This window comes from Sus scrofa, chromosome 7 (genome assembly GCF_000003025.6).
Source record: "Sus scrofa isolate TJ Tabasco breed Duroc chromosome 7, Sscrofa11.1, whole genome shotgun sequence".
NCBI classification, from domain to species: Eukaryota; Metazoa; Chordata; class Mammalia; order Artiodactyla; family Suidae; genus Sus; species Sus scrofa.
In genome coordinates, this window is record NC_010449.5 from 103,679,266 (window position 1) to 103,703,188 (window position 23,923).

Sequence of the window (23,923 nt, forward strand, 5' to 3'; positions counted from 1 at the left end):
ATTGTTTTTTCTGTCTGTTAGACACTAAGACAGAAATCTAGCAGTCCTAAATTTTCAATATAACTTGAAAAAGTAACCTCACAATATCAAAATGTTCTTTTATAAAGCTGAAATATTTAAAATTTAATGTTAATTGTCTGAATTCTTGAAGAATGTTTGTGTGATTTTGGTTAAATCATTAAAACTGTTACATATTAAACTTCAAAGAAGTTAAAATATATGGGTCTGCATTTTCTTCTCTACAAGAATAAAAGCAGTAGAATAACACAATGTAAACAAACCTTTAAAAGAAAAATATTTTAACAAAAATGCTATATGCAGCTAAATGGTTATTTACATTTGAAAGCAGCTTTCATTCTTTCAACAACTATTCACAGAATGTCTGCCATGTGATAAACACTGTACTACACGCCCCAGAAACAGGCATGATGGACAAAGTTTCTGCCAGTGGAGGAAGACTCTAGCAGGGAAGACGAACAATAAGTAAACAAATAAACTACAATTACTGGTGACATGAAGTACTACTGAAACATAAAGTGATATGACATGATAAGGAGCAATGGCACAGAAAAGGGCTATTTTAGAAAAGGGGGAAGGGAAGTCCTCTCTAAAGAGGTGGCAATTAAACCTGAAGGATGAAAAAGGATCAGTTACACAGAGAGTCAGAGGGAAAATGTTCTAACAAGACAATAAGAGAAAATCACTGTGGCTGGAATATATTTCTTAGAATAATCTGTAGTGTCACACAGAAACATTAAAAAACAGAATATGTTTAATATTTTTACTAATAAAAAAAGAAATTGACAGTGATACTAGGTCAAATAGAAGTTTCAACAAGTTTCAAAGGAATTAATATAAAAATAAATAATTAAAAGTTTAAAAATAAGCTGATGCCCATATTTGGAAATTTCAAAGGCACTCCTAAATTAGCCATGAATTACAGAAGAAATCATAATAAAAATCATAAAAGATTTAGAAATAAACTACTATAAAAAAGATATCAGGGAGTTCCCATCGTTGCTCAGTGGAAACGAATCTGACTAGTATCCATGAGGACGCAGGTTCGATCCCTGGCCTCGCTCAGTGGGTTAAGGATCTGGCATTACCATTAGCTGTGATGCAGGTCGCAGACACAGCTCAAATCCCGCATTGCTATAACTGTGGTGTAGGCCGTCAGCTATAGCTCTGATTTGACCCCTAGCTTGGGAACCTCCATGCACCGTGGGTACAGCCCTAAAAAAAACAAAAAAGACAAAAAAAAAAAAAAAATCAAAACATAGGGTAATTTGTTCATAAATTTATAGCATTAAATTTTTATAAAGAATGTCAATCATTTAATTTAGAGGTCTGAGAAATGAAACAGTCATCCTAAAAATAAACATTACTAAAAAAAATTTAAAAGCAGAAGTTGATAAAGTAATTAACAAAGCTAGGGAAAATGAAAACTAACAAAGTAATCATGTATAGCAAGACTAATAAGGAAAAAGTAAAGGAACAAAATAGTATTAAAAGGAAAAGGATATAGCTTCAAAGACTGAAAAAATAAAAAAGCAGGGCTATGACTGCTTCTTTAATTTCAAAACACAACAAAATGGATAACATAAATTCATGAATAATTGCCAAACTGACTTTAAAAATAAAAAGGCTATATAAACCAAAAAAAAAATTGAAGAAATTGACAATCTTAGCCACCAAAAAGATAACAAGTACCAACGACTTCATGGGTAAGTTTTAACAAACATTCAAGAAATAGACAATCCGTCTTTAAAGAGAACCAGGAAATAGAAAAAAGGAATCTACCTAATTCACTTTATGAAATTAATGTAACCTTGCATTCAAAACCAAAAAGAGCAATGCAAAGAAAATTACAACTGATCTCAATCATAAATATAAAATTCTAAAGAAAAGACTAGAAAATTAATTCAGCAATGCAGAAGAAATAATACATTATGGCCACAGAAAGTTCTCAAGAATATAAGGAGAGCTCAGCATCTATTGATAGAGTCCCCTGTATTTAAATACTGACACAGAACTACAGCAGCAAGAATATTTGATAAATTTGATAAATTTTACAACCCATTCGTGATTTAAAAAAAAAAAAAAAAACAAACCTATTTTGGCAACCTAGGGATAGAAGGCAATGTTCCTAATCTGATAAAGGATAGTACTCAAAATGAGTAGTTACCACCTTAGAAGCATCTCCAAAAATATAAGAATGAAGTAAGGGGAGTCCCCGTCATGACTCAGCGGTTAATGAACCCAACTAGTATCCATGAGGACATGGGTTGGATCCCTGGCCTCGCTCAGTGAGTTAAGGATCCAGTGTTGCTATGGGCTGAGCTGTGGGTGGCAGACACAGCTGGCATTCCAAGTTGCTATGGCTATGGCGTAGGCCGGCAGCTACAGCTCCAATTCGAGCCCCAGTCTGGGAACCTCCATATGCCACAGGTGCAGCCCTAAAAAGACAAAAAAAAAAAAAAAAAAAAAAGAATAAAATAAGGATTTTTGCTATCTTTCCTAATATTAAATATTGCATTTGAGTTTCCGGCTAGTGCAATAAAACCACAACAAAAAAAGAATTAAAGGTTAAATTGCCTTTAATTTAAAATGATAATGATTATCTATACAGTAGACAATATGTCAGTAAAGCTTCTAACAAATTATAGGAACTAATAAGATCATAAAGCAAAACTGTTAGATAAAAAAGCCACATATAAAACCAACTGCACTCCAATACACTACAAATAACCAATGAGAGGTACAATAAAATAAATATCCCATGCACAATTAAAAGAAAAATGATAAGGTATCTAGGAATAAGTCTAACAAAAGATGTACAAGACCTTTATACAGACAATTATAAAACATTACTGAAGAACATTAGAAAGCACCTTCTCTTCAAATTAATCTACATATTTAGCACAATTACAATAAAAATGCCAGCAAGATTTTTCATGGAACATGACAAGAGATTTTCATCACCATTTACCAAAATATAATGAAAGCGCTAATAATGAAAACAAAATGGTAACAGTCTGGAATAGACAAACAGATCAATAGCAAAGCATATAGAACAGACAGATACCACAAGAAAATATATAAAAGAAGTGGCTTTTTTTTTTTTTTTTTGCCTTTTTAGGGCCGCACCCAGGGCACATGGAAGTTCCCAAGCTAAGGCTTGAACTGGAGCTACAGCTGCTGGCCTACACCACAGCCATGGCAACGCAGGATCTGAGCCACAAGCTGCATCTGTGATCTACACCACAGCTCACAGCAATGCTGGTCCCAAACCCACTAAGCGAGGCCAGGGATCGAACCCACGTCCTCAGAACACCAGTCAGATTCGTTTCCACTGTGCAACAACAGAGACCCCCATAGAAGTGGCATTTAAATCAGAGGGAAAAAAGACATTATTCAAAAATGATGCTGAGACAACTCATTAGATTCCTTCCTCCTGCCATTAAAAAAGTTAAATTCCTAGAAGAAAACTCAATCCAATATTTTTAAATAAGCATAAGTTATAAATAAGCTATCTGTACGCATACAAATGCAAACCGCTAACAAATATGTGAAAAGATGCTCAAATTCATTATCAGGGAATGCAAATAAACACAAAAAGGAGGTAATACTTTATAGCCATAAACTTGGCAAAAATTAAGAAGAATTTTAACAACTACTGATGGTAGGAATGTAAGGAAAAAGGCCACTCTCAACGTTTTGCTGACCTAGAAATGTGGAGACTTAGACCATTTTGAAATAGTAATCTGATAATATGTATTATAATAAAAGATCTGTCCATGATAATAAAAGATTAAGTTGGAACCTCATCAGCTAGTTGGAGGAATTTCCAGAAAGTACTGGTGAAATAAGAAATACATATGTAGTGTGATTTCATTTTATTAAAATAAAAACATAGCAAAAAAATTATATATGCAAAGGTATATACAGAGACACACAACCATCTAGAATAATTAAGAACACAAAGAAAAATATAAGAGATCTAACTCAGGTCATTCATACTGGTTCATCTTTTTTAGGGACTGGGAGTAATAACTGATGATGAGAAAAGAGAGGGAAACAAATGAGTTTGGGGGGAGGAGCAGGTGAATGAGTCAAGCAAATAAAGCTGCATTTAAAAACAAAAGAATGTTGGGAGTTCCTACTGTTGGCTCAGTGGGTTAAGAATGTTGACTAGTATCCATGAGGATGTGGGTTTGATCCCTGGCCTCACTCAGTGAGTTAAAGGATCTGGTGTTCCCACCAGGCTTTGGTGTAGGTTGCAGACAAAGTTCGGATCTGGCATTGCTATGGCTGCGGCATAGGCCAGCATCTGCACCTATGATTCGACCCCTAGCCTGGGAACCTCCACATGCTGCAAGTGCAGCCCTAAAAAGAAAAAAATTAAAATTCGAGAAATTTAAAAATAAAAAAGAATGTTTATATGAGCACGGATAACAGTTATATATTTGTTTAAATTATATAAGTACTTCTTATACAAAATATTTAATAAAAATGTTAAAAGAACTATGTGATAAATAAAACTAGTCATTAGATCAAAACAATATATTTAAATTAATTAATATGATCACTACTTAATGCATTCAACAAATATTTATTAAATCCATACTATGTTAAATGCTAAAAACAAGTACAATTAAAAGAGAAAATTTATCAAAAAATGGTAATCAACAGTAATAACCTGAGACTTTAAAACCTCACCTCAAATTATACATATCACCAGAAACCAGACAGTGAGGAGAAAAAAAGGCCATCTTTACAAAAGAAACAGAAAAATAGTCAGTGGGATAAAGATCTATCAAAAGAATTAAAAGTATGGTTCAAAACAAGGCCCAGATTCTTCCTTCGCATACCACCTCACCCTACAAAGAATGAACAAAGAGCAGGAGTTTTCATGTTTTCCCTTATTACACACATTTTCCTAGTAGTACACATTGTAGGTGCACTGGTATGCGGTACTTTCAGCCTCTTAGAAGTCTGAGGACCCTGCATGTCACCCTGCCTGTGTTACTATCTGCCTATTACACCACATGTGGTCACCTGAGATGACAAAGAACTGAATTCTAGAATGCATATGCCAAGGATTGAGAAAATAAGGTGCATCTTCTAAGCTTTCCACTGAGCTTGTGTTTTGTTTTGAAATCCTCATGTACTTATTAATTCCACTGCTCTTTCTCAAAGCCAGGGAGGCTATTGGGATGGTCACTGTGAAGGTGATTTGATGGGCACTTATATAAAAAGAATCTAATAATATCAATGGGGAAAGGGAAGACAGCATTTTGAAATATGTGAAAATGTGGGGAATATCTACAAAAAAGAAAGCACTGACTATGGGAACAAGACAGTAAAGTGAATGGCTGAGCATAAGTTTCACAATTTAGCTTTGGAAAGGTAAAGTGAAGGGGAACCAAATCAAGCAGGAGAGTCTCAAAAGGAAGAGTGGGAGAAGGGGTTAACAAGCCCACATTAGAACATTTGCCAGATGAGAATCTTCTCTAAACTGGCTCAGAATTCCCAAGGGAGATGTTAAAGCTATTAAGAGGACATCAGGAAAATATTCTTGGCTTCAGTGGAAACTTCTCCCTTATGAATCCAAACTAAATACATTAATAAACAGTACCCAAGGCTTCTCTTAGTTGAAGCAGCCATATTACTTAGCATCTCTGGAGCCACAACAAAATTTCTGGGAAGGAATACATAGCTACTTCTTCATTCATTTTTTTTACAATTGGTACAGATGCCAAAAGATGAAGGAAAACATTGGGGGGAAATCTGTCAATTTTTCTTATTTTATTGATGAGGCTCAAATAATCTTATTTTCCAGCAGAGCTGACTGAAAACCACTGAGCTGAGCTCCTAACCTAATGTGTCAGAATTTTTCACCTAGTTTTCACTATCTTCTATTAAAATTTGATGCCTTGCCTGCCCCATGTGTTTCGCGATAAGGTACCTTTACACCTCAAGGGAGCTGATTCACCTTAGGTTATATGCAAGCACAGAATATTCTTGGTGAGGTACATCTGGGAACTAGCATTCCAATATGCTACAACATGCTCTGAAAAACATATTCAAATATATGCCCAGCATTTATTTCACATTTTTCATTTTACGTAATTCAAGTGAAGATGAACAAATCACATTCAATGTAAAAGAAAGAGTTAGTAAAAAAGAAAAAAAAAAAATGTCAGGATTTCCCAAAATGGCATAGTCAAGAGTTAGAAATGTTATCTAAATTTTAGGTAAATTTGAACCTGCAAAAGAGTTTTGATTTGGGCTTAAAAGCTGAACACCTCTAACGGGTCCCCAGTACCCATCATTTCTACTTCATACTACTAAATTTAAGTAATCAAAGTTACCCTACTATCAAGTGTCTGATCAAAAAGAATTTGTAATGTGACAAATGTATCTTAAACACTTTGTTTGCACAATGGTTCAACAAGGAATAACCGATGATTATAGGCTTAGGAATATTTGAATTCAATTAGAAAGAGTTCAGAGTACTAGAACAACCATTCAAAATTTAAAAGAGTTATATGCTGTATAGCACTGGGAACTATATCTAGTCACTTATGATGGAACATGACAATGTGAGAAAAAAAATGTATACATGTATGTGTGACTGGGTCACCTTGCTGTACAGTAGAAAACTGACAGAACACTGTAAACCAGCTATAATGGAAAAAAATAAAAATCATTAAATCTCAAATAAAATAAAACAGTTATATGAATGGTACTGAGAAAACAGGACAGCTACCTGTAACAGAATGAAATTAGAACATTCTCTAACACCATATACAAAAATAAACAAAATGGATTAAAGACCTAACCATAAGAAAGGATACTCTAAAATTCCTAGAGGAAAACACAGACAGTACACTCTTTCACAAAATGGAAATAAAAGCAAAATAAACAAATGGGACCTAATTAAACTTGAAAACCTTTTGAATAACAAAGGAAACCATAAACAAAATGAAGGCAACTTACAGAATGGGAGAAAATATTTGCAAATGATACAACCAACAAGGGATTAATTTCCAAAATACACAAACAGCTCATACAGTTCAATATCCAAAAAAACAATCTGATCAAAAAATGGATAAAAGATCTAAACAGACATTTCTCCAAAGACAGATAGATGGCCAACAGGCACATGAAAATACACTCAATATCACTAATTATTGGAGAAATTGCAGGTCAAAACTATGAAGCTATCACCTCACATTGGTCAGAGTGACCATCATTAAAAAGTCTACAAATAATAAATACTGGAGAGGGTGTGGAGAAAAGACAACCCTCCTACACTGTTTGCAGGTGTATAAATTGGTGCAGCCACTATGAAGAACAGTACTAAGGTTTCTTAAAAAACTAAACATAGAGTTACCATATGATCTAGCAATCTCACTCATAGGCATACATCCAGAAAAAACTCTATTTGATATATGCACCCCAATGTTCACAGCACCACTATTTATAATAGCCTAGACATGGAAGCAACCTAAATATCCACTGAGAGATAAATGAATAGAGATGTGGTGCACACACGCACAAACACACTGGAATATTACAAAGCCATAAAAAGAATGAAATAATGCCATTTTTAGCAACATGGATAGACCTAGAGATTATCATACTAAGTGAAATTAGTCAGAGAAAGACAAATATCACATATCACTTACCTGTAGAATCTAAAAGAATGATACAAATGAATTTATTTAAAATCAGAAATAGACTCACAGACATGGAAAAAAAAGTATGGTTCCAAATATAAGCATTCATACATGTATACATATATACATATGTATAACTGAATCACTTTGCTGTATACCTGAAACTACGGCAACACTGTAAATCAACTATACTTCAATTTAAAAATATATGTTAATATATTTTAAAAAGGCTATATGAAAACAATATTACTGAGATTCCCTAGTGGCTCAGCAGGTTAAGGATCCAGTGTTGTCACTGCTGTGGCTCAGGTCACTGCTGTTGTGCAGGTTCAATCCCTGCCCCGAAACTTCCCTATGCCGTGGGCCTGGCCAAAAAAAGAAAAAGAACATCACTGCACAACTAATAACACATTCATCTCTCTAAAGAGTTCTCTACTGAGATACAAAACAATATTGTTTAAAATGTGATTTGTGAGGTCTAAAGGCCCATGAAGGTCCTTATCAAGTTAAGAAAAGCTGGCATTCATATAACACCAGTATCACATGGGTAGTTGAGGCTTACCGAAGGAAGTAGATGCCAGAACATATGCATAGCCCTTTTGTTTAGGTCAGGAAGAAAGGGAAAAAAAGAACAGAGAAGAGTGAACGATTCTTTTTTTTTTTTTTTTTTTTGTCTTTGCCTTTTCTAAGGCCGCTCCTGCGGCATATGGAGATTCCCAGGCTAGGGTCGAATCGGAGCTGTAGCCACCAGCCTACGCCAGAGCCACAGCAACTTGGGATCCGAGCTGCGTCTGCGACCTACGCCACAGCTCATGGCAACGCCAGATGCTCAACCCACTGAGCAAGGCCAGGGATGGAATCCGCAACCCCATGGTTCCTAGTCAGATTCGTTAACCACTGCGCCACGATGGGAATGCCTGAACGATTCTTTAAAAAACCTCTAAACAAGAAAATGAGATTGGCTTTCCCTCAATCAATTTCCAATGACTAATACTGTGATATTCATTAAATGGGAACAGATAATAAAACTCCAGGGACCTAAGAACCTCATCAGTTCACTAAAAAGGAGCAGGTTTTAACCAAAACCACAGATTGCCTCCCTGTATTGTGACATTATACCTAGAAATTTCTGACAATCTAGAATTTTTAATGACTACTCCTAATCTCTTAACAACTTTTAAATGTCATAATTTTCACTAACATTAAATTATACATTTTAGGGAGGTGGAAGAACATAAAGACTAAAAGTCCAGGCCTTCTTACGTATAGATTCAATTTTTCACCATACACAGAAACAAAGTATATAAATTACTAATATCAGACAGGATAGATATTCTCGTAAGTACTTGTTAATATAGAAAAGAAAGTCAAATGTCTTCTCTCCTTATACATGACCCTTCCAAGAAGAGTCTGAGCCACTTTACTTGGGAGTAGGAAAACACATCAGCCTAAATTAATCCCTTCCAGTTTCCACTGCACTGTTTAATCCAAAACCACCTTTTAAAAATCATATAGGTCACCACTTACATTAAAGTGACAAAATATGCAATTAAACATTCCTTATCAATAATGATCCTCTATTGTACTGTCAGAGATGGAATTCCAAATCACTGCTCAAGCTTTTAGTAAAACTGACAATTACAATGCAAATATTCAGGCTCTGGTATCTCAGGAACAGGGGTGGGAAGCAATCTTCCTCTCCCTCTTTATAATTTCGTACATTCTGCAAAGAGAGCAGAAAATAAGCAGGGAAAATTTCTCTAATTTTCTCTTGCAAAAAAGAACAATGGTCTCTTCAGTACGATTCTTATGCTCACCAGATGCAATTTGCTTTGAGAACAAATGTATAAAAATCAAGGTTTAAAAAAAAAGGCTACCCACATGCTGTATCTAATTATTCAACAAAGTATCCTCTTCAAAATAATTACCAACTAACAAGGGTATATATACTTCCTTTTGTGAAATGGAGGAAAAATGGAATTTTGGAAAACAAAAGCAGATTCTTCTATCAGCTTTACATTATAATTTCAGGGTTACAATTTTTGTTTCTAATTTTCAATTGGTATATCTCCTAATAGTTAATTTTTTTTTTAAATCTGTCAATATACAAGGGTTAGTGATCTTCAAGCACCTAAGTACATTTGTAGAACATTACTTTTAGACATCATTTTGTAAAATAAAAAAATCCTTTTGTTTTTAAATCTTTTGGTTTTCTTGTTGTTTCTAATTTTTTATACTTTATGTATAAACCTAAGAAATATTTAAAGGGACAATACAAAGTCCCTTTGTATTGTATTGTACACAATCAATACAATAAAATAATTCACAAACCAATACCAATATGAATGAATGAGTGGAGAAAAAGACGAAAGCCCTTTCTTACAGTAGGAATCCAATTAATAAATGTAGAAGAAAGAATAGAATATTTTTTAAATCATTACTTAGTGTCACTTATAGCAGTAACTGATTCATAAAAGAGTCATCATTAGATGCTAAAATTTGCAGGTGAATGTATGATGAAAAACAGACTATGTTCAAGTTTCAAAGAGTCTCCTCATAAAACAAATAATTTAAAAGTCATAATATAGTAACTTTACAGTAGAGAAACTTGGCAAGCAACACTTTAACCAAAGTTCAGTTTTCACAAGTAGAGACAAATCAACATTACATGCCTCTTGATATGCTATCCTAGGAAAAATTCAACACCAATTCTCTGAGTTACCTGCCAAAAGTTTATAACCTAAATCTAGTCATGAGGAAAAAAACAACAAAACTTAAACAAATGATATTCCACAAAATAACTAGTTAATACTCCACAAAATTGTCAATGTCATGAATGACAAAGAATAAATATTTGTTCCAGATTAAAGGAAATCAAAGAGAGATGATGGTCAAATGCTCTATGTAATTCTGTACTATTTTCTTGGGCCAGAAAAGGACTATTAAGTGGCAAAATTTGAATAAAATCTATAGAATAAATCATAGTATTGATCCAGAGTTAATTTCCTGAAGAGAATGTACACACCATATTATTTAGAAACATTCATAAATCATGTCACCAAGTAGCTCAAAAAAAATTTTTAGATATAAATATATATGGAGAGAGATACATAAAATGATAGAGAAAGTCTGATAAAATATGAATACTAGAGGAATTGACATAAAGTATATACAGGAATTCCCACTGTGGCTCAGCAGTGATGAACCAGACTAGTATCCATGAGGATATGGGTTCAATCCCTGGCCTTGCTCAGTGGGTTAAGGGTCCTGAGCTGTGGTGTAGGTCACAGACGTGGCTCAGATCCTGTGTTGCTGTGGCTATGGCATAGCCCGGCAGTTGCAGCTCTGATTCAAGAGCCTGGGACTTCTATATGCAACATGTGCACCCCTAAAATAAGTAAATAAAGAAATAAATATAAAGGATATACAGAAATCCTTTGTTCTTAATTTTTCAACCTTTAAAAATCTGAAATTTCAAAATGTTACCTAAAGGGTAAGTAACCTCCATTTTGAATTGGGTCTATAAACTTTTTCTATAAAGGACCAAAAGACAACAGTAATTTTAAGCTTTGTGGGCCATATGGTCTTTTTCAAGTCTCAACTCTGCTACTATGTCACAAAAGCACCCACAGACAAATTGAAAATGAATGAAAGTAGCTATGTTCCAATTAAATTTTATTTACAAAAATCAGCAATGGGCCAGACTGAGCCCACAGGCCACAGCTAATTCTTGGTCTAGCTCACACCAGAGAAAATTAATCAGAAAAATTACATTTTCAGTTAACGTGTACTGATTGAGCACCTTCTGGACACTATGTTAAGTGCTTCACCCACATTAATTCATTTATCCCATCACAAATGATTAAGCAAATACAATAACTGTTTTCATTCCCCAAGAGGAAATGGGCGTAGGCAAGTTAAGGAATGTGCCCAAGGTCACACAGCCAGTAAGTAGTAGACTCTGGATTTGAATCAGGTAGAGCTGTCTTCATTCACTGAATTATAACCAATACGCTATAGTTCTCACAGGAACTGAACTATACTGTCACATGTAACAACTAAGGAACTATAACCATTTTAATAATGGCTAAAGAACTATCCAGACTCAAGATTTACACTCTGAGAAGGTATTTTTCACAAACCTCCTGTAGCTGCAAAGAAATAAGTCCCAGTTGATCCTGACGTCTTTCCACCACCTCTCTTTCTGTACGCATTTCTCTTTCTATTTCCTGAAGCCGTCGCTCCACCCGATCTGAAACCTTAACATTAACAAAGAGAAACAGAGATATTATAAAGCTGGTAAGGGAGAAAAAAAAAAAAAAATGGGAGGCTAAACTGAAGAGATTATTTTATGCCAGATACATTATTGCCTAAAGCATTTAAGACTGGCTTGTTTGTAAAGCCCTTTTTAATGACTATTATAAAACAGGTCACAAAAAAACTGACTAAAAGTCACAACAGAAAACTATTACTAGTTTCTAATTAACACAAACTTGGATCCCCATAAAGGACATAAATTTTTCAAAGTATAATATGACAAAAGATCGGTTAAAGGTAATACACTAGAAAAGAGTGCCCTCTGGTGAGTTAGATAAAATAATACCAATTTTGCCTACAACTGCACTTATTACCCTAGTAATGATAAACTAGTCTATATATTTGCTTCTCTTTCACTTAACTATCTATAAACGTGACCTGCCCAGGATGGTTTTGATGTTTACGGGCAGCAAATAATTGAAAGGGATTTTCATTTTCCTGTCAATCTTTTCTACTGTGATTTGCTAAAAATAAACCAGCTGTAAAAGATCAAAAAGTAAAGTCAAATGGAAAAAATGTTTAATTGGGATTCTCTAAAATAAACATGAAAGAATTTTCTCTCTAATGCAAGATTTTCCTTGCTAAAAGTTGTGCAAATTCAAATACACTTTATGCATATCGTTATATATTTCCCTAAATATCACTATTTGACTATATTTGGTGTATATTTGGTGTAGAACACATGGATAGGAGACATTTATATTCATTTAAGAGAAGCAATTCTATAGAGCCAAGAAAGGTCCTGGTCACAAGGGATGTTCTAAACTGGATTATGATTACTGTACAACTCAGTACATTCACTAAAAAACACTGAATTGTACACTTACAGCAGATTAATTTTATGGTAAATTACACATCAAATAAAGTTATTTATTGAAAAGACATTGGTAAACATCAGTTTAATTAGTCAATAAAGGCTAAGCCAAAATATCCCAGCAACAAAAAATAAGTAGTTAACATTTACTAAGACTTGATAAGTCTTGGGTTTCCAACTTTGAGTGCTTAAAAATAACTAAGATATTTACTATGACATTCATAGTGCTTTACTAAAAACTCAAAACACCCTTTAGCAGCAAGCTTCTAATTTATCCTACCAATCAACCCTAATATCCCAACAATTTACTATTGCATCTGAAATAAAGACAGTACCTGCTGTTATAGAAAATAATATTTAGGAGTTCCCGTCGTGGCACAGTGGTTAATGAATCCGACTAGGAACTATGAGGTTGCGGGTTCGATACCTGGCCTTGCTGAGTGGGTTAAGGATCCAGCGTTGCCGTGAGCTGTGGTGTAGGTCGCAGACACAGCTCGAATCTGGCATTGCTGTGGCTGTGACTGTGGTGTAGGCCGGGGGCCATTGGCTCCGATTCAACCCCTAGCCCGGGAACCTCCATATGCCATGGGAAGCGGCCCTAGAAAAGGAAAAAAGACAAAATAATAACAATAATACTTAAAATACTAAAAAGTAAAGAGTTATTTTGTTCCATTTTTACAAAATGGAAATATCTTTGCTGTTCACTCACTATAAAATGTAATTAATGGCAACATTTATGAAAAAATAAGTAACAGAGAACCATGTCAAATACATTAAGATGGCTATTATCAACAATGACGACAACAAAAAGAAAAGTGTCAGGGAGGATGTGGGGGAATTGGAACCTAGTGCATTATGGACAGGATGTAAGAGTGTGGTCACTATGGAAAACAGTATGGTAGTTCCTTAAAAAATTAAAAATAGAGTTACCATATGATCCAGTAATTCTATTTCTAGGTATACGCCTAAAAGAACTGAAAACAAGGTCTCAGAGATAGCTGCACACCCATGTTCACAGAAGCATTATCCATAATAGCCAAAAGGTGGAAGCAACTCAAGTGTCCACTGACAGATAAATGAATAAACCAAATGTGACATACCTATAATGGAAGATTATTCAGCCTTAAAAAGGAAGAAATTCTTACACTTGCTAAACATGAATGAACATGAATGAATTGAAGACATCATGCTATGTGAAATAAGCCAGTCACAAAAAGACAAATACTGTATCATTCCACTTATATCAAGTACCTAGAGTGGTTACATGCATAGAAACAGAAAATAGAATGGTGGTTGCCAGGGGCTGGGGGAAGGGGAAAATAGGTAGTTGTTGTTTAATGGTTATAGTTCCAGTTTTATAAAATGAAAAGAGTTCTGTATTTGGTTTAAAACAATGAGAAAGTACATGATAACACGACTGAACGCTTAAAAAGGTTGAAAATAAACAACTAAAAATAAACAATATATAACGATAAAAAGTTTTTTTTAAATGTGCTAATACCACCTATTAGAAGGGAAATAATGTTAAGCACTGTGTTGCATACTTTAAGAAATTTTTCCATGTGTATGTGCATAAGTAGTCAAATACATATCCATTTCATTTAAATTTTTAAACAAAAATTGAGGGTTATACATTGTTTTATAAACTTTTTTCAGTTTATATATAATTTTTTTCTGCAGTTCACATATCATGGACAACTTTCCATGACAAATATACATCCTCATTCTTAACAAAAGCACAGTCTCTGTAACTGATTAAAACAATTCCCTCTTCACAAAAGAATAACAATTATTTATTTTTACTGGCATATGCTGTGACAAATACTCCCATATAAGATCATTTTTATATAATCATTAAATGAAATTATTGAATCAAAAAGTATGAATCAATTATAAAATAAAACACGGACCTGAAAGAATTTTGAATTTATATCCAAATCTTCTATTCTAAACAAAAAGACTGAGGAAGTGAAGTAAGGTATTAAACAGGGAATCACACAACTAATTAATGAGAAAAATGTACCCAATACAAGGCACCATTTCAGGAAATATCTTGTAATTCCCAGGTCCATTTTCATTCAATTCAATAAGTATATACAGACACTAATTTGTTCCAGCTTTATGCAATGTAGAGGTTAGAGATACAGCAATACACATGATGTATCCACAGACCTTGTGTTCAAATAGCTTCTTTCTATTGAAGACTGACGTTGAATGAGTATTTAGAATTTCTCTAATTAAATTCAATAAGTTGAATGATTTCTAAATTTCAAGAAAAAAGGCTATGCTTATTAGCACCCTATCAAAATGAAAGCAGTTCAAGTAACCAAATCAAAATCCAAGATTATTTAGACATTATCTAATTTGCCATGATAGATAGTACATGGGATGATTTAGTTACTATATTTGAAGGAATCTTTCTCAGTTTTGAAGTAAAGTTTGTGTTAAGCACCTTCTGGCATGGTGTTAATGGTCCCTGCTTCAATTTCCTCCCCTTGAGTATAGGCTGACCCTAGTAACTTCCATCAAATGAACAGAACATAACAAAAGGGATAAGATGTCACTTCCACGATTGGTTTCCAAAAATGTTCATCTTGCTAGCATGCTCTCTCCTGCCTTCTCACTGCTTGCTCTAATGAAGCAAGCTGCCATGTTGTGAGATGCCCTGTGGAAAGACGACATGTCAAACAAGAGAGGACTCTGAACAAGAGTCATAATGAACTATGCTTCAATCCAAACCAAGAGAGAAATGAATGAGCAAGAATGCAGAGCCATTCTAGTCAAGCTTTGAGATGACTGCAGCCTGTGAGACCCAGAGCCAAAGGGCCCTGCTAAGTCATGCCTACATTCCTAACCCAGAGAAACTGTCAGATAATAATAAAGGTTTAAACCACCAAGTTTGAGGAAATTTGTTATGCAGCAATAGATAACTAATGCAATTTTTGTAATCTGTTTTCATTTTTTTTTTTTTTTTTTTGTCTTTTTGCCATTTCTTGGGCCACTCCCGCAGCATATGGAGGTTCCCAGGCTAGGGGTCCAATCGGAGCTGTAGCTGCCAGCCTATGCCAGAGCCACAGCAACGCAGGATCAGAGCCGCATCTAAAACCTACATCACAGCTCATGGCAACGCCGAAATCTTGACCCACTGAGCAAGGGCAGGGATCGAACCCGCAACCTCATGGTTCCTAGTCGGATTCGTTAACCACTGCGCCACGACGGGAACTCCTGTAATCTGTTTTCAAATAAATCCCTACCCAAGAAATAAACTAGAGAATCTGATGAAGGACTCTCCATTCCACACACAAATTACTATCCATTCCGTAAAATGTTCTCCATTTCAAAATATTACCATCTCCTGTTTCTTCCACAGTAATGGAATTTTCAACTAGACAGGTGGCTGCCAAATGTAATCCAGCTGCTAGCTGGCCATGTGTCTTAAATTTTGGCAAACAGGATACATGAGTAAGTGCGGTGGTCCAGGTTCCTCCCATCTATTGCTTCACCATCCCCAAAATGTTATCATGACTGCATGGTTTAAGCTGGGTTAGTGCTACATCCCCATTTCAACCTACATAAAGAGAGAGAAAGTCCCAGATAAGCGGCTTTGTTTTCAAGTTGTACACACCACTTTACTCACGCTTCGTCACAGGGTCACAACACAGCCACACAGAAAACTGAAACATGTCATCTCCACGTGAGTAATCATGTGCCTGAATAAAATAGCTAAGGGGGAGAAGGGGGCTGATGTGAGAAGGAATATGGGGATCTGAAACCAAAGGGAAGAAAAAACTTAATATTATGGACCAATTAGAACTAACATAACTTCAACACACATATTGTAATTTTAAGGTAAACTATCTTTCATCCTTTTTGGAAAAGAATAAGATAAATGCAATTCTCAGATGAAAAGTGCTAAATGAGGTTATTTAAAATACTAATTATTAAATTGAGCAATATGTAACAAATTACAAAAACACAGACTTTAATCTTGTAAATCTACCAGTTAAATAAATTATGGGGCATTCATTCAATGGAATGCTTTAAATATTAAAATAAAGGAATTAGAAAGCTATTAGAGGCTAATTTGAAATAATCTCAAATCTCAAAAATATATTAAGTGAAAAAGGCAATATATAGAATAGTGTATTTATTATGCTAACTGCTAACAATTATGTAACAAAAAGAAAGAGCAGGAAAGAGAGGCCTTTGTCAAGGTGGTAACCTTCAACACTGACTTGAATGACAAGAGGAAGCCAGGCATGCCAAAAATTGAGGAAGGAAAAAGGAGAAGCCAGTGTAACACCCTAACACAGGAATGAATTTGGCAAATTCAAGGTACCTAGAGAAAGCCAGTTAATATTGGCACTATAGGCTATGGTAAGAATGTTGAAATAGAAAAGGCTCCAGTAGGGTTTAAAAAGTTTGGGAGTAGAGTTCCCGTCGTGGCGCAGTGGTTAAAGAATCCGACTAGGAACCATGAGGTTGCGGGTTCGATCCCTGCCCGTGCTCAGTGGGTTAACGATCCGGCGTTGCTGTGAGCTGTGGTGTAGGTCGCAGACGCAGCTCGGATCCTGCGTTGCTGTGGCTCTGGCATAGGCTGGCGGCTACAGCTCCGATTAACCTCCATATACCGCAGGAGCGGCCCAAGAAATGGCAAAAAGACAAAAATAAATAAATAAATAAATAAATAATGTGTTAAAAAAAAAAAAAAAAAAGGCATGGGAGTAATCCACCATGATGACAATTTTTAAAAATCACTTGGTTACTGTCAGCTCAGATACGGGCAATTGTAGGAGGTAGAAACCAAATCCATTGCCATGAATTCAGTAAAAGTGATTGAACAGAAGTATTGAACATTAGACAGAAGTAGACAGACAGAATTGAGCAAGATTTCAAATAAAAAAAGACAAGATCTGACAATGAACTGGAAATGTGGTATGAAGAAGATCTGGAATAAATCCTGGGTAACCACTGGATGGACTGTGATGCTATTTCCTGAGATAGGAAAAAAGCGATCAAAGGAAGAGCAAATAAAAACAGCTCTAAACAGAGGGGCATGGACTTTGTACCTAATGGCACAGCAGATATTTATACCTTTGGAATGATAATTCCCAATGATAGAATTATTTTAAAGACTACATTTTTTATTGATTCCTCACATTTATTTTCTATTTCTAAGACTTAAGGGAAAAACAATAACAAAAATACAATAAATTCATTTTTATTAGAGGCCATATCAACCAATCAAACTTAATACTAGATATAAAAGACAAGATACAAAAATGCCTAAATCTTTAAATTTAGTTTCTGTTTCTAAGACTTAAGGGGAAAAGCATTAACAAAAATACTAATAAACTCATTTTTATCAGAGGTCATATCAACCAATCAAACTTAATACTGGATATCAAAGACAAGATATAAAAAATGCCTAAATCTTTAAATTTAGTAACAAAGACAACCAAATAATAATAAAAATTAGAATAGCTTTTAAAGTTAGCATTTAATGAAAGAAGGTGAAACAAATGCAAAAATATTGTTTATAGGATTTTATTCTGGCTTTTCAATATGTTGATTTTTCATATCTTTAATATCGGCTGGTTTAAAATCGACTTCAGTAAATATCTATTATATCTCCTACTGTTGTACTCCATGCACTAACTATCTTTTTTTTTTTTTTTTTTTTTTGTCTTTTTGCTATTTCTTGGGCTGCTCCCGCGGCATATGGAGGTTCCCAGGCTAGGGGTCCAATCGGAGCTGTAGCCACCAGCCTACGCCAGAGCCACAGCAACGAGGGATCCGAGCTGCGTCTGCAACCTACACCACAGCTCGCGGCAACGCCGGATCCTTAACCCACTGAGCAAGGGCAGGGATCTAACCCTCAACCTCATGGTTCCTAGTCGGATTCGTCAACCACTGCGCCACAACGGGAACTGCGCATTAACTATCTTATCCTAAATGCAGTGTTGAGAGAATTCCTAGAGTTCGACTAATGACCAACTCTTCTAGAAGCAGCTGGATCCATGTTTACATTTTTAATTTAAATAGTGACGCTCCTATAGAAAACAAAATAGGAGTTCTCTTGTGGCACAGCAGGTTAAGGATCTGGCATTGTCACTACAGTGGAATGGGTTTGATTCCTGGCCCAGAACTTCCACATGCCACAGGTGCAGCCAAAAAAAAAAGAAGGAAAAAAGAAAAGTCAAAAGTGACTTAAACTTTGGAGTTCCCGTTGTGGTTCAGCAGAAGCAAATCTGACTAGCATCCGTGAGCATGCAGGTTCAATCCCTGGCCCCACTCAGTGGTTTAAGGATCCAACATTGCCGTAAGCTATGGTGTAGGTCAGAGACGCAGCTGGGATCTGGCTTTGCTGTGGCATAGGCCAGCAGCTGTAGCTGATTCCACCCTTAGCCTGGGAACTTCCGTATGCCACACCTGTGGCCCTAAAAAAAAGTAATAGAAATTAATATGCACTCATATCACACTCAACTGGGTAAAATCTAGACAACTAATCAACTAAAATTTTCTCTGTGGTATGAGGCCCACAAAATACTGGTTGTTTATTATCACAATTAAGTGTTAACAGAAAATATTTTCCATAACATCATGCTAGAAATAATATCTCCCTTCCAATGGGCAGTTTGAGGGAAAAAAAAAAAATCTATGGTTCACAAAGGATTAACAAATTAGAACTTGGCATATGTGATAGGAACCAATACTTTTTTGGCTTTCAAAGAAAAATTTGTTCTGGAGTTCCCATTGTGGCTCAGTGGAAATGAATCTGACTAGCATCCATGAGGACACAGGTTCAATCCTTGGCCTCACTCAGTCGGTTAAGGATCTGGCATTGCCATGAGCTGTGGTGTAGGTTGCAGGCATGGCTCGGATCCCACATTGCTGTGGCTGTGATGCAGGCCAGCAGCTATAGCTCTGATTTGACCCCTAGCCTGGGAATTGCCATATGCCACTGGTGCAGCACTAAAAAGACAAAGAGAGAGAGAAAAAAAGAGAGAGAAAGAATATGTTTTATAAAACATATTTATAAAAATGTGTTTTGTAAACTTTCAAGATATATTTTAGTTACTGAGAAAATGCAAGGTAAACAATCATAGCATCAGAATAATGCACAATAAATGTGATTAAAAGCAGTTACCAAAAGATAATGACACTGGTGGGAGATAGGGGCAGCCATTCATTTTTCTTTATATATTTGTACAATATTTAAAAGTTTTCCACAGTAAATGTGCATCATTGGTAATTTTATTTTAAACCTAAATCTGGGTTGGGAGTGGGGAACAGCTCTAGCCTGAGAATTTAAACGTTCAAACAACAAAACTGCATGTTCCCTGACAACACGCTATCATGAATTCACAAATACAACACAATATGTCAAACAGTTATAAAATGTAAATTTGACTTCAATTGGAAGAAGTGAGTCACAAAAATCTATATTTAAGCCTTGCACAAATTGAAAGTAAACATCATGTGGCCTTCAGAAGACCTTCTAAAATTTGACAATGTTATTTTTAAGATTTTAATCAATTTAAGTCCTTAATCAGAACTACCTACACCCACGTGAGGTTTGAGATGTTCTCTGCATAGTTATGAGACGATCTTACTTTGAAAGCAAATTACAGAAAGCCCAAAACAAGCTGTAACATCACAACTGAATGCCAGGAACTAACAGATAGACATTTCAACCACATGCATGATTAGGTATGTACAATTTTCCACATAAAAGGATGTGACCTGATAAGGTGGGAACACTGGACAGTTGGGTAAACAAGCAAGTTGTACAAACCAATTACAGCAATAAGCTGAGAACACTAGTAAAGTGTGACATCCTGGTGCAATCATAGCTTTAAGTGATTTGGAGTAATTCTTGATGGCAATGATGCAAGAACTCAGGCTTTCTTTGAATTCAGCTATTAACTTTGAACTCAGTGGTTATACCTTGGATCCATATTAACACTCTAGACTATGTAGATAGTATTTGATAATTTTACTTACTATACAAAAGAAATAAAAATAAGTCAGTTCATTATGGGTTCTCTCATTAAATGGTAAAAGGTGAAATTTAATAAATATAATGTGTATTATGCAAATGAGCATTTCAAACTCCAAACTCAAACCATCCCACCTGCCTAACAATGTCAAAAACCAGCATGACAGTATAGCTGGATATGTCCGTGGCTTAGTCAGATCTACAAGGATCTCAGCAGAATATTGAGGATATTTGAGTTTGGTTCAAAAGTCTTGTTATATGCATGCTCACAAATTGTATACCTATGTAGCAAGTAAAGGAAGCCTCATACAACAGCTGAAAAACTTGATAAAAACTTGATGGGCATTAGAAATAGCAAATATAGTAAGGGAATTGGATATATACAAAAAGATTCAGCTTCACTTCTAAAAATGACAGACAATTCTGACCAGTCCTTCTACTAAAAATAACTTAAATAGTTAGAAACAATATTTTGAAAGAAAATCTGTTATAAGGCATTGGAAAGCTAAAAAGATAAAGACATATAAGATTAAAAGGCAAGAGAAGAAATCCAGAGAGGTCAGTCTATCATTTCTCCCTGAAATATCAGTCCATTTCAGAAAAGACCACAAAGACAGGGAGAAGATGAGTAGTTTTTAGTAGAATGTAGGACTACAGGGGAAAAACTGGAGTTGAGAGTCTTTCTAAAAAAGGGAGTTCCTGGTTCAACATCCCCCAACCCCGCATGCCAGCCTTTGGTCTAGAATCCTGAAGGACTACACACTAGCAATAAGGATGAATCTTACATAGTTGAAACCTGGCACTGAAGTTTAACAGTGCAATATCTCAACAATAAATGACAAGGTTATTCATAATTGCTATGGCCCCAATCTATAACAGAAAGCAAATATGTCCATAATTATCATCAAATTACCTATGCATGTTTTCTATGAAGAGGATGAAATTTATTTCCTGTCATCAAAAATAACTAGATAGGGAGTTCCCACTGTGATTCAGTGGATTAAGAACCTGACTAGTATCCATGAGGATGCAGGTTTAATCCCTGGCCTTGCCCAGTGGGTTAAAGGATCTGGGGTTGCCATGAGCTGTGGTGTAGGTCTCAGACGCAGCTTATGTCCAGTGTTGGGGTGGCTGTGGCATAAGCCGGCAGCTTCAGCTCTGATTCTACCTTCTACCCCCTGGTCTGGGAACTTCCATATGCCTCAGATGCAGCCCTATAATGGAAAAAAAAAAAAAAAAAAAAACCTGGACAATCAATAATAAACAGAAGACAAAAACAATGTGATCCAAATCCAAGAAAAATAAGAGATAATAGAAGCAGACCTACAGAAGATCCAGATAATGGAATTATGAGACACAGATACCCAGGGGAGTGGTGGGACGGGAGGGGAGAAAGAAGAGAAATAAAAATTCTAGAAATGAAATATGTAATAATTGAAAATAAAAATCAGTGGGTGGGTTTAACATATTTGATTCAGTGGAAGAAAGAGTAATTAAATGAAAGGTCAGAAAAAACATTTAAAACAAAGAATGGAAAAACAAAAAAGAATTATAAAAATGGGAGCTCCCATCATGGCTCAGCAGAAATGAATCTGACTAGCATCCATGAGGACGCAGGTTCTATCCCTGGCCTCGCTCAGTGGGTTAAGGATCCAGAGTTGCCATGAGCTGTGGTGTAGGTCACAGAGGTGGCTCAGATCTGGCGTTGCTGTGGTATAGGCTGGCAGTTGTAGCTCCAATTAGACCCCTAGCCTGGGAACCTCCATGTGCCATGAGTGCAGCCCTAAAAAGACAAACACACACACAAAAAAAGAATTACAAAAATAAACATAAAAGAGACAAAAAGGATACAGTGAAAAGTCTAATGTTAAATGAAATTTGAGGTCCAAAAAGAAGAGACAGAGAATGAGGCAAAAGTAATTTTTGAAAAGATAATAACTATAAACACCAAACAACAAATCAAGAGTACAACTAAGCTTGTTAGAGTAAAACTATAAAAAACCCAAAACTAACAGGAAAAATTCAAAAGCAATTAGAGTAAAACATATCATCCAAAAAGGCACTACTAAGACTAACAGACGACTTCTCAACAGAAACAGCAGAACCCAAAAAATGATAAAATGATATCTTCAAAGTATAGAATGGAGAAATAACCACCTCTCTAGAATTTTATATCCAGGGAAAACCTCTTTCAACAAACAAAGTGAAATAAAGATAGTTTCAAACATATAGAGAGAGGATCTGTGACCAAAAATCCACTCTAAGGGAAATTCTAAATGGGACTCTTTCAAGAATATGCAGATTCACTCCAAACGAAATTTTAAAATATGTTCCTATGGCATATGTGAAATCTCAGAGAGATTTGAAAGGAATGAAGAACATAGAAAGAAATGGAAAACAAACAATGGTAAATCTAAATGAACAATTACTGTATAAAATAATAATAGTGATGTCCTATGTGGCTCAATTAAACATAGAATTAAAATATGTAAGAGAGACAGAAAATTAGAGAGTGAGGTTAATAGAGTTAGTGTTCTTAGATCCTTGCATTTGCTGGGAAGAACTTAAAAGTGCTAATTTATACTAGATTAATAAATTAAGGATGCCTGTTTTAAAGCCTACATTAGCCATAAAAAGAATAACAAAATAAGGTACAATTAGCAAGATAATAAATAAGAAAAATGAAAACTAATCCAAATGACGGAGAAAAATTTAAAAAGCAATGTAGGTAGAGCCAATACAAATAGTAGAATGGTAGATTTACACAGATTAAATCAATATTTACATTCAACATAGCAGGGTAAATTCTCCAAACTAAAAACAAAGATTGATTTATTTTTTACATGTTAAATGACACTCTCTAAAATAGCATAAAAAATATCAAATCAAGGCAAAATCTTCTAAACATTGTATCTGGATAAAAAAAGCTATAAAACATTACTGGAAGGATTTGCTACATTCATAAATTGGAAAATTCAATATGTCAAGATTTCTATTCTCTCCAAGCTGACCTACAAAAACAATGTATTCCAATCAAGATCCCAGCAAGTTTTTAAATAATTTCATGTTGCTTCTAAAATGTATACAAAAATGCAAAGAGTAAAA

General features: G+C 35.1%; 1 protein-coding gene across 14 annotated transcripts in view; it reads right to left on the minus strand.

Annotated features, from left to right (window-relative positions):
• The window catches only part of CEP128 (centrosomal protein 128), a 414,346-nt gene that overhangs the window by 333,288 nt on the left and 57,135 nt on the right, over positions 1-23,923 (minus strand). For 11 of the 14 annotated variants that reach the window (XM_021099567.1, XM_021099565.1, XM_021099569.1 and 8 more), the window contains one exon: positions 11,828-11,944. In XM_021099567.1, coding sequence (XP_020955226.1) covers positions 11,828-11,944 — 117 coding nt within the window. Of the gene's footprint in view, positions 1-9,327; positions 9,409-11,827; positions 11,945-23,923 lie in introns of all 14 variants that reach the window. The other 3 variants (XM_021099563.1, XM_021099564.1, XM_021099576.1) reach the window with 1 other exon arrangement.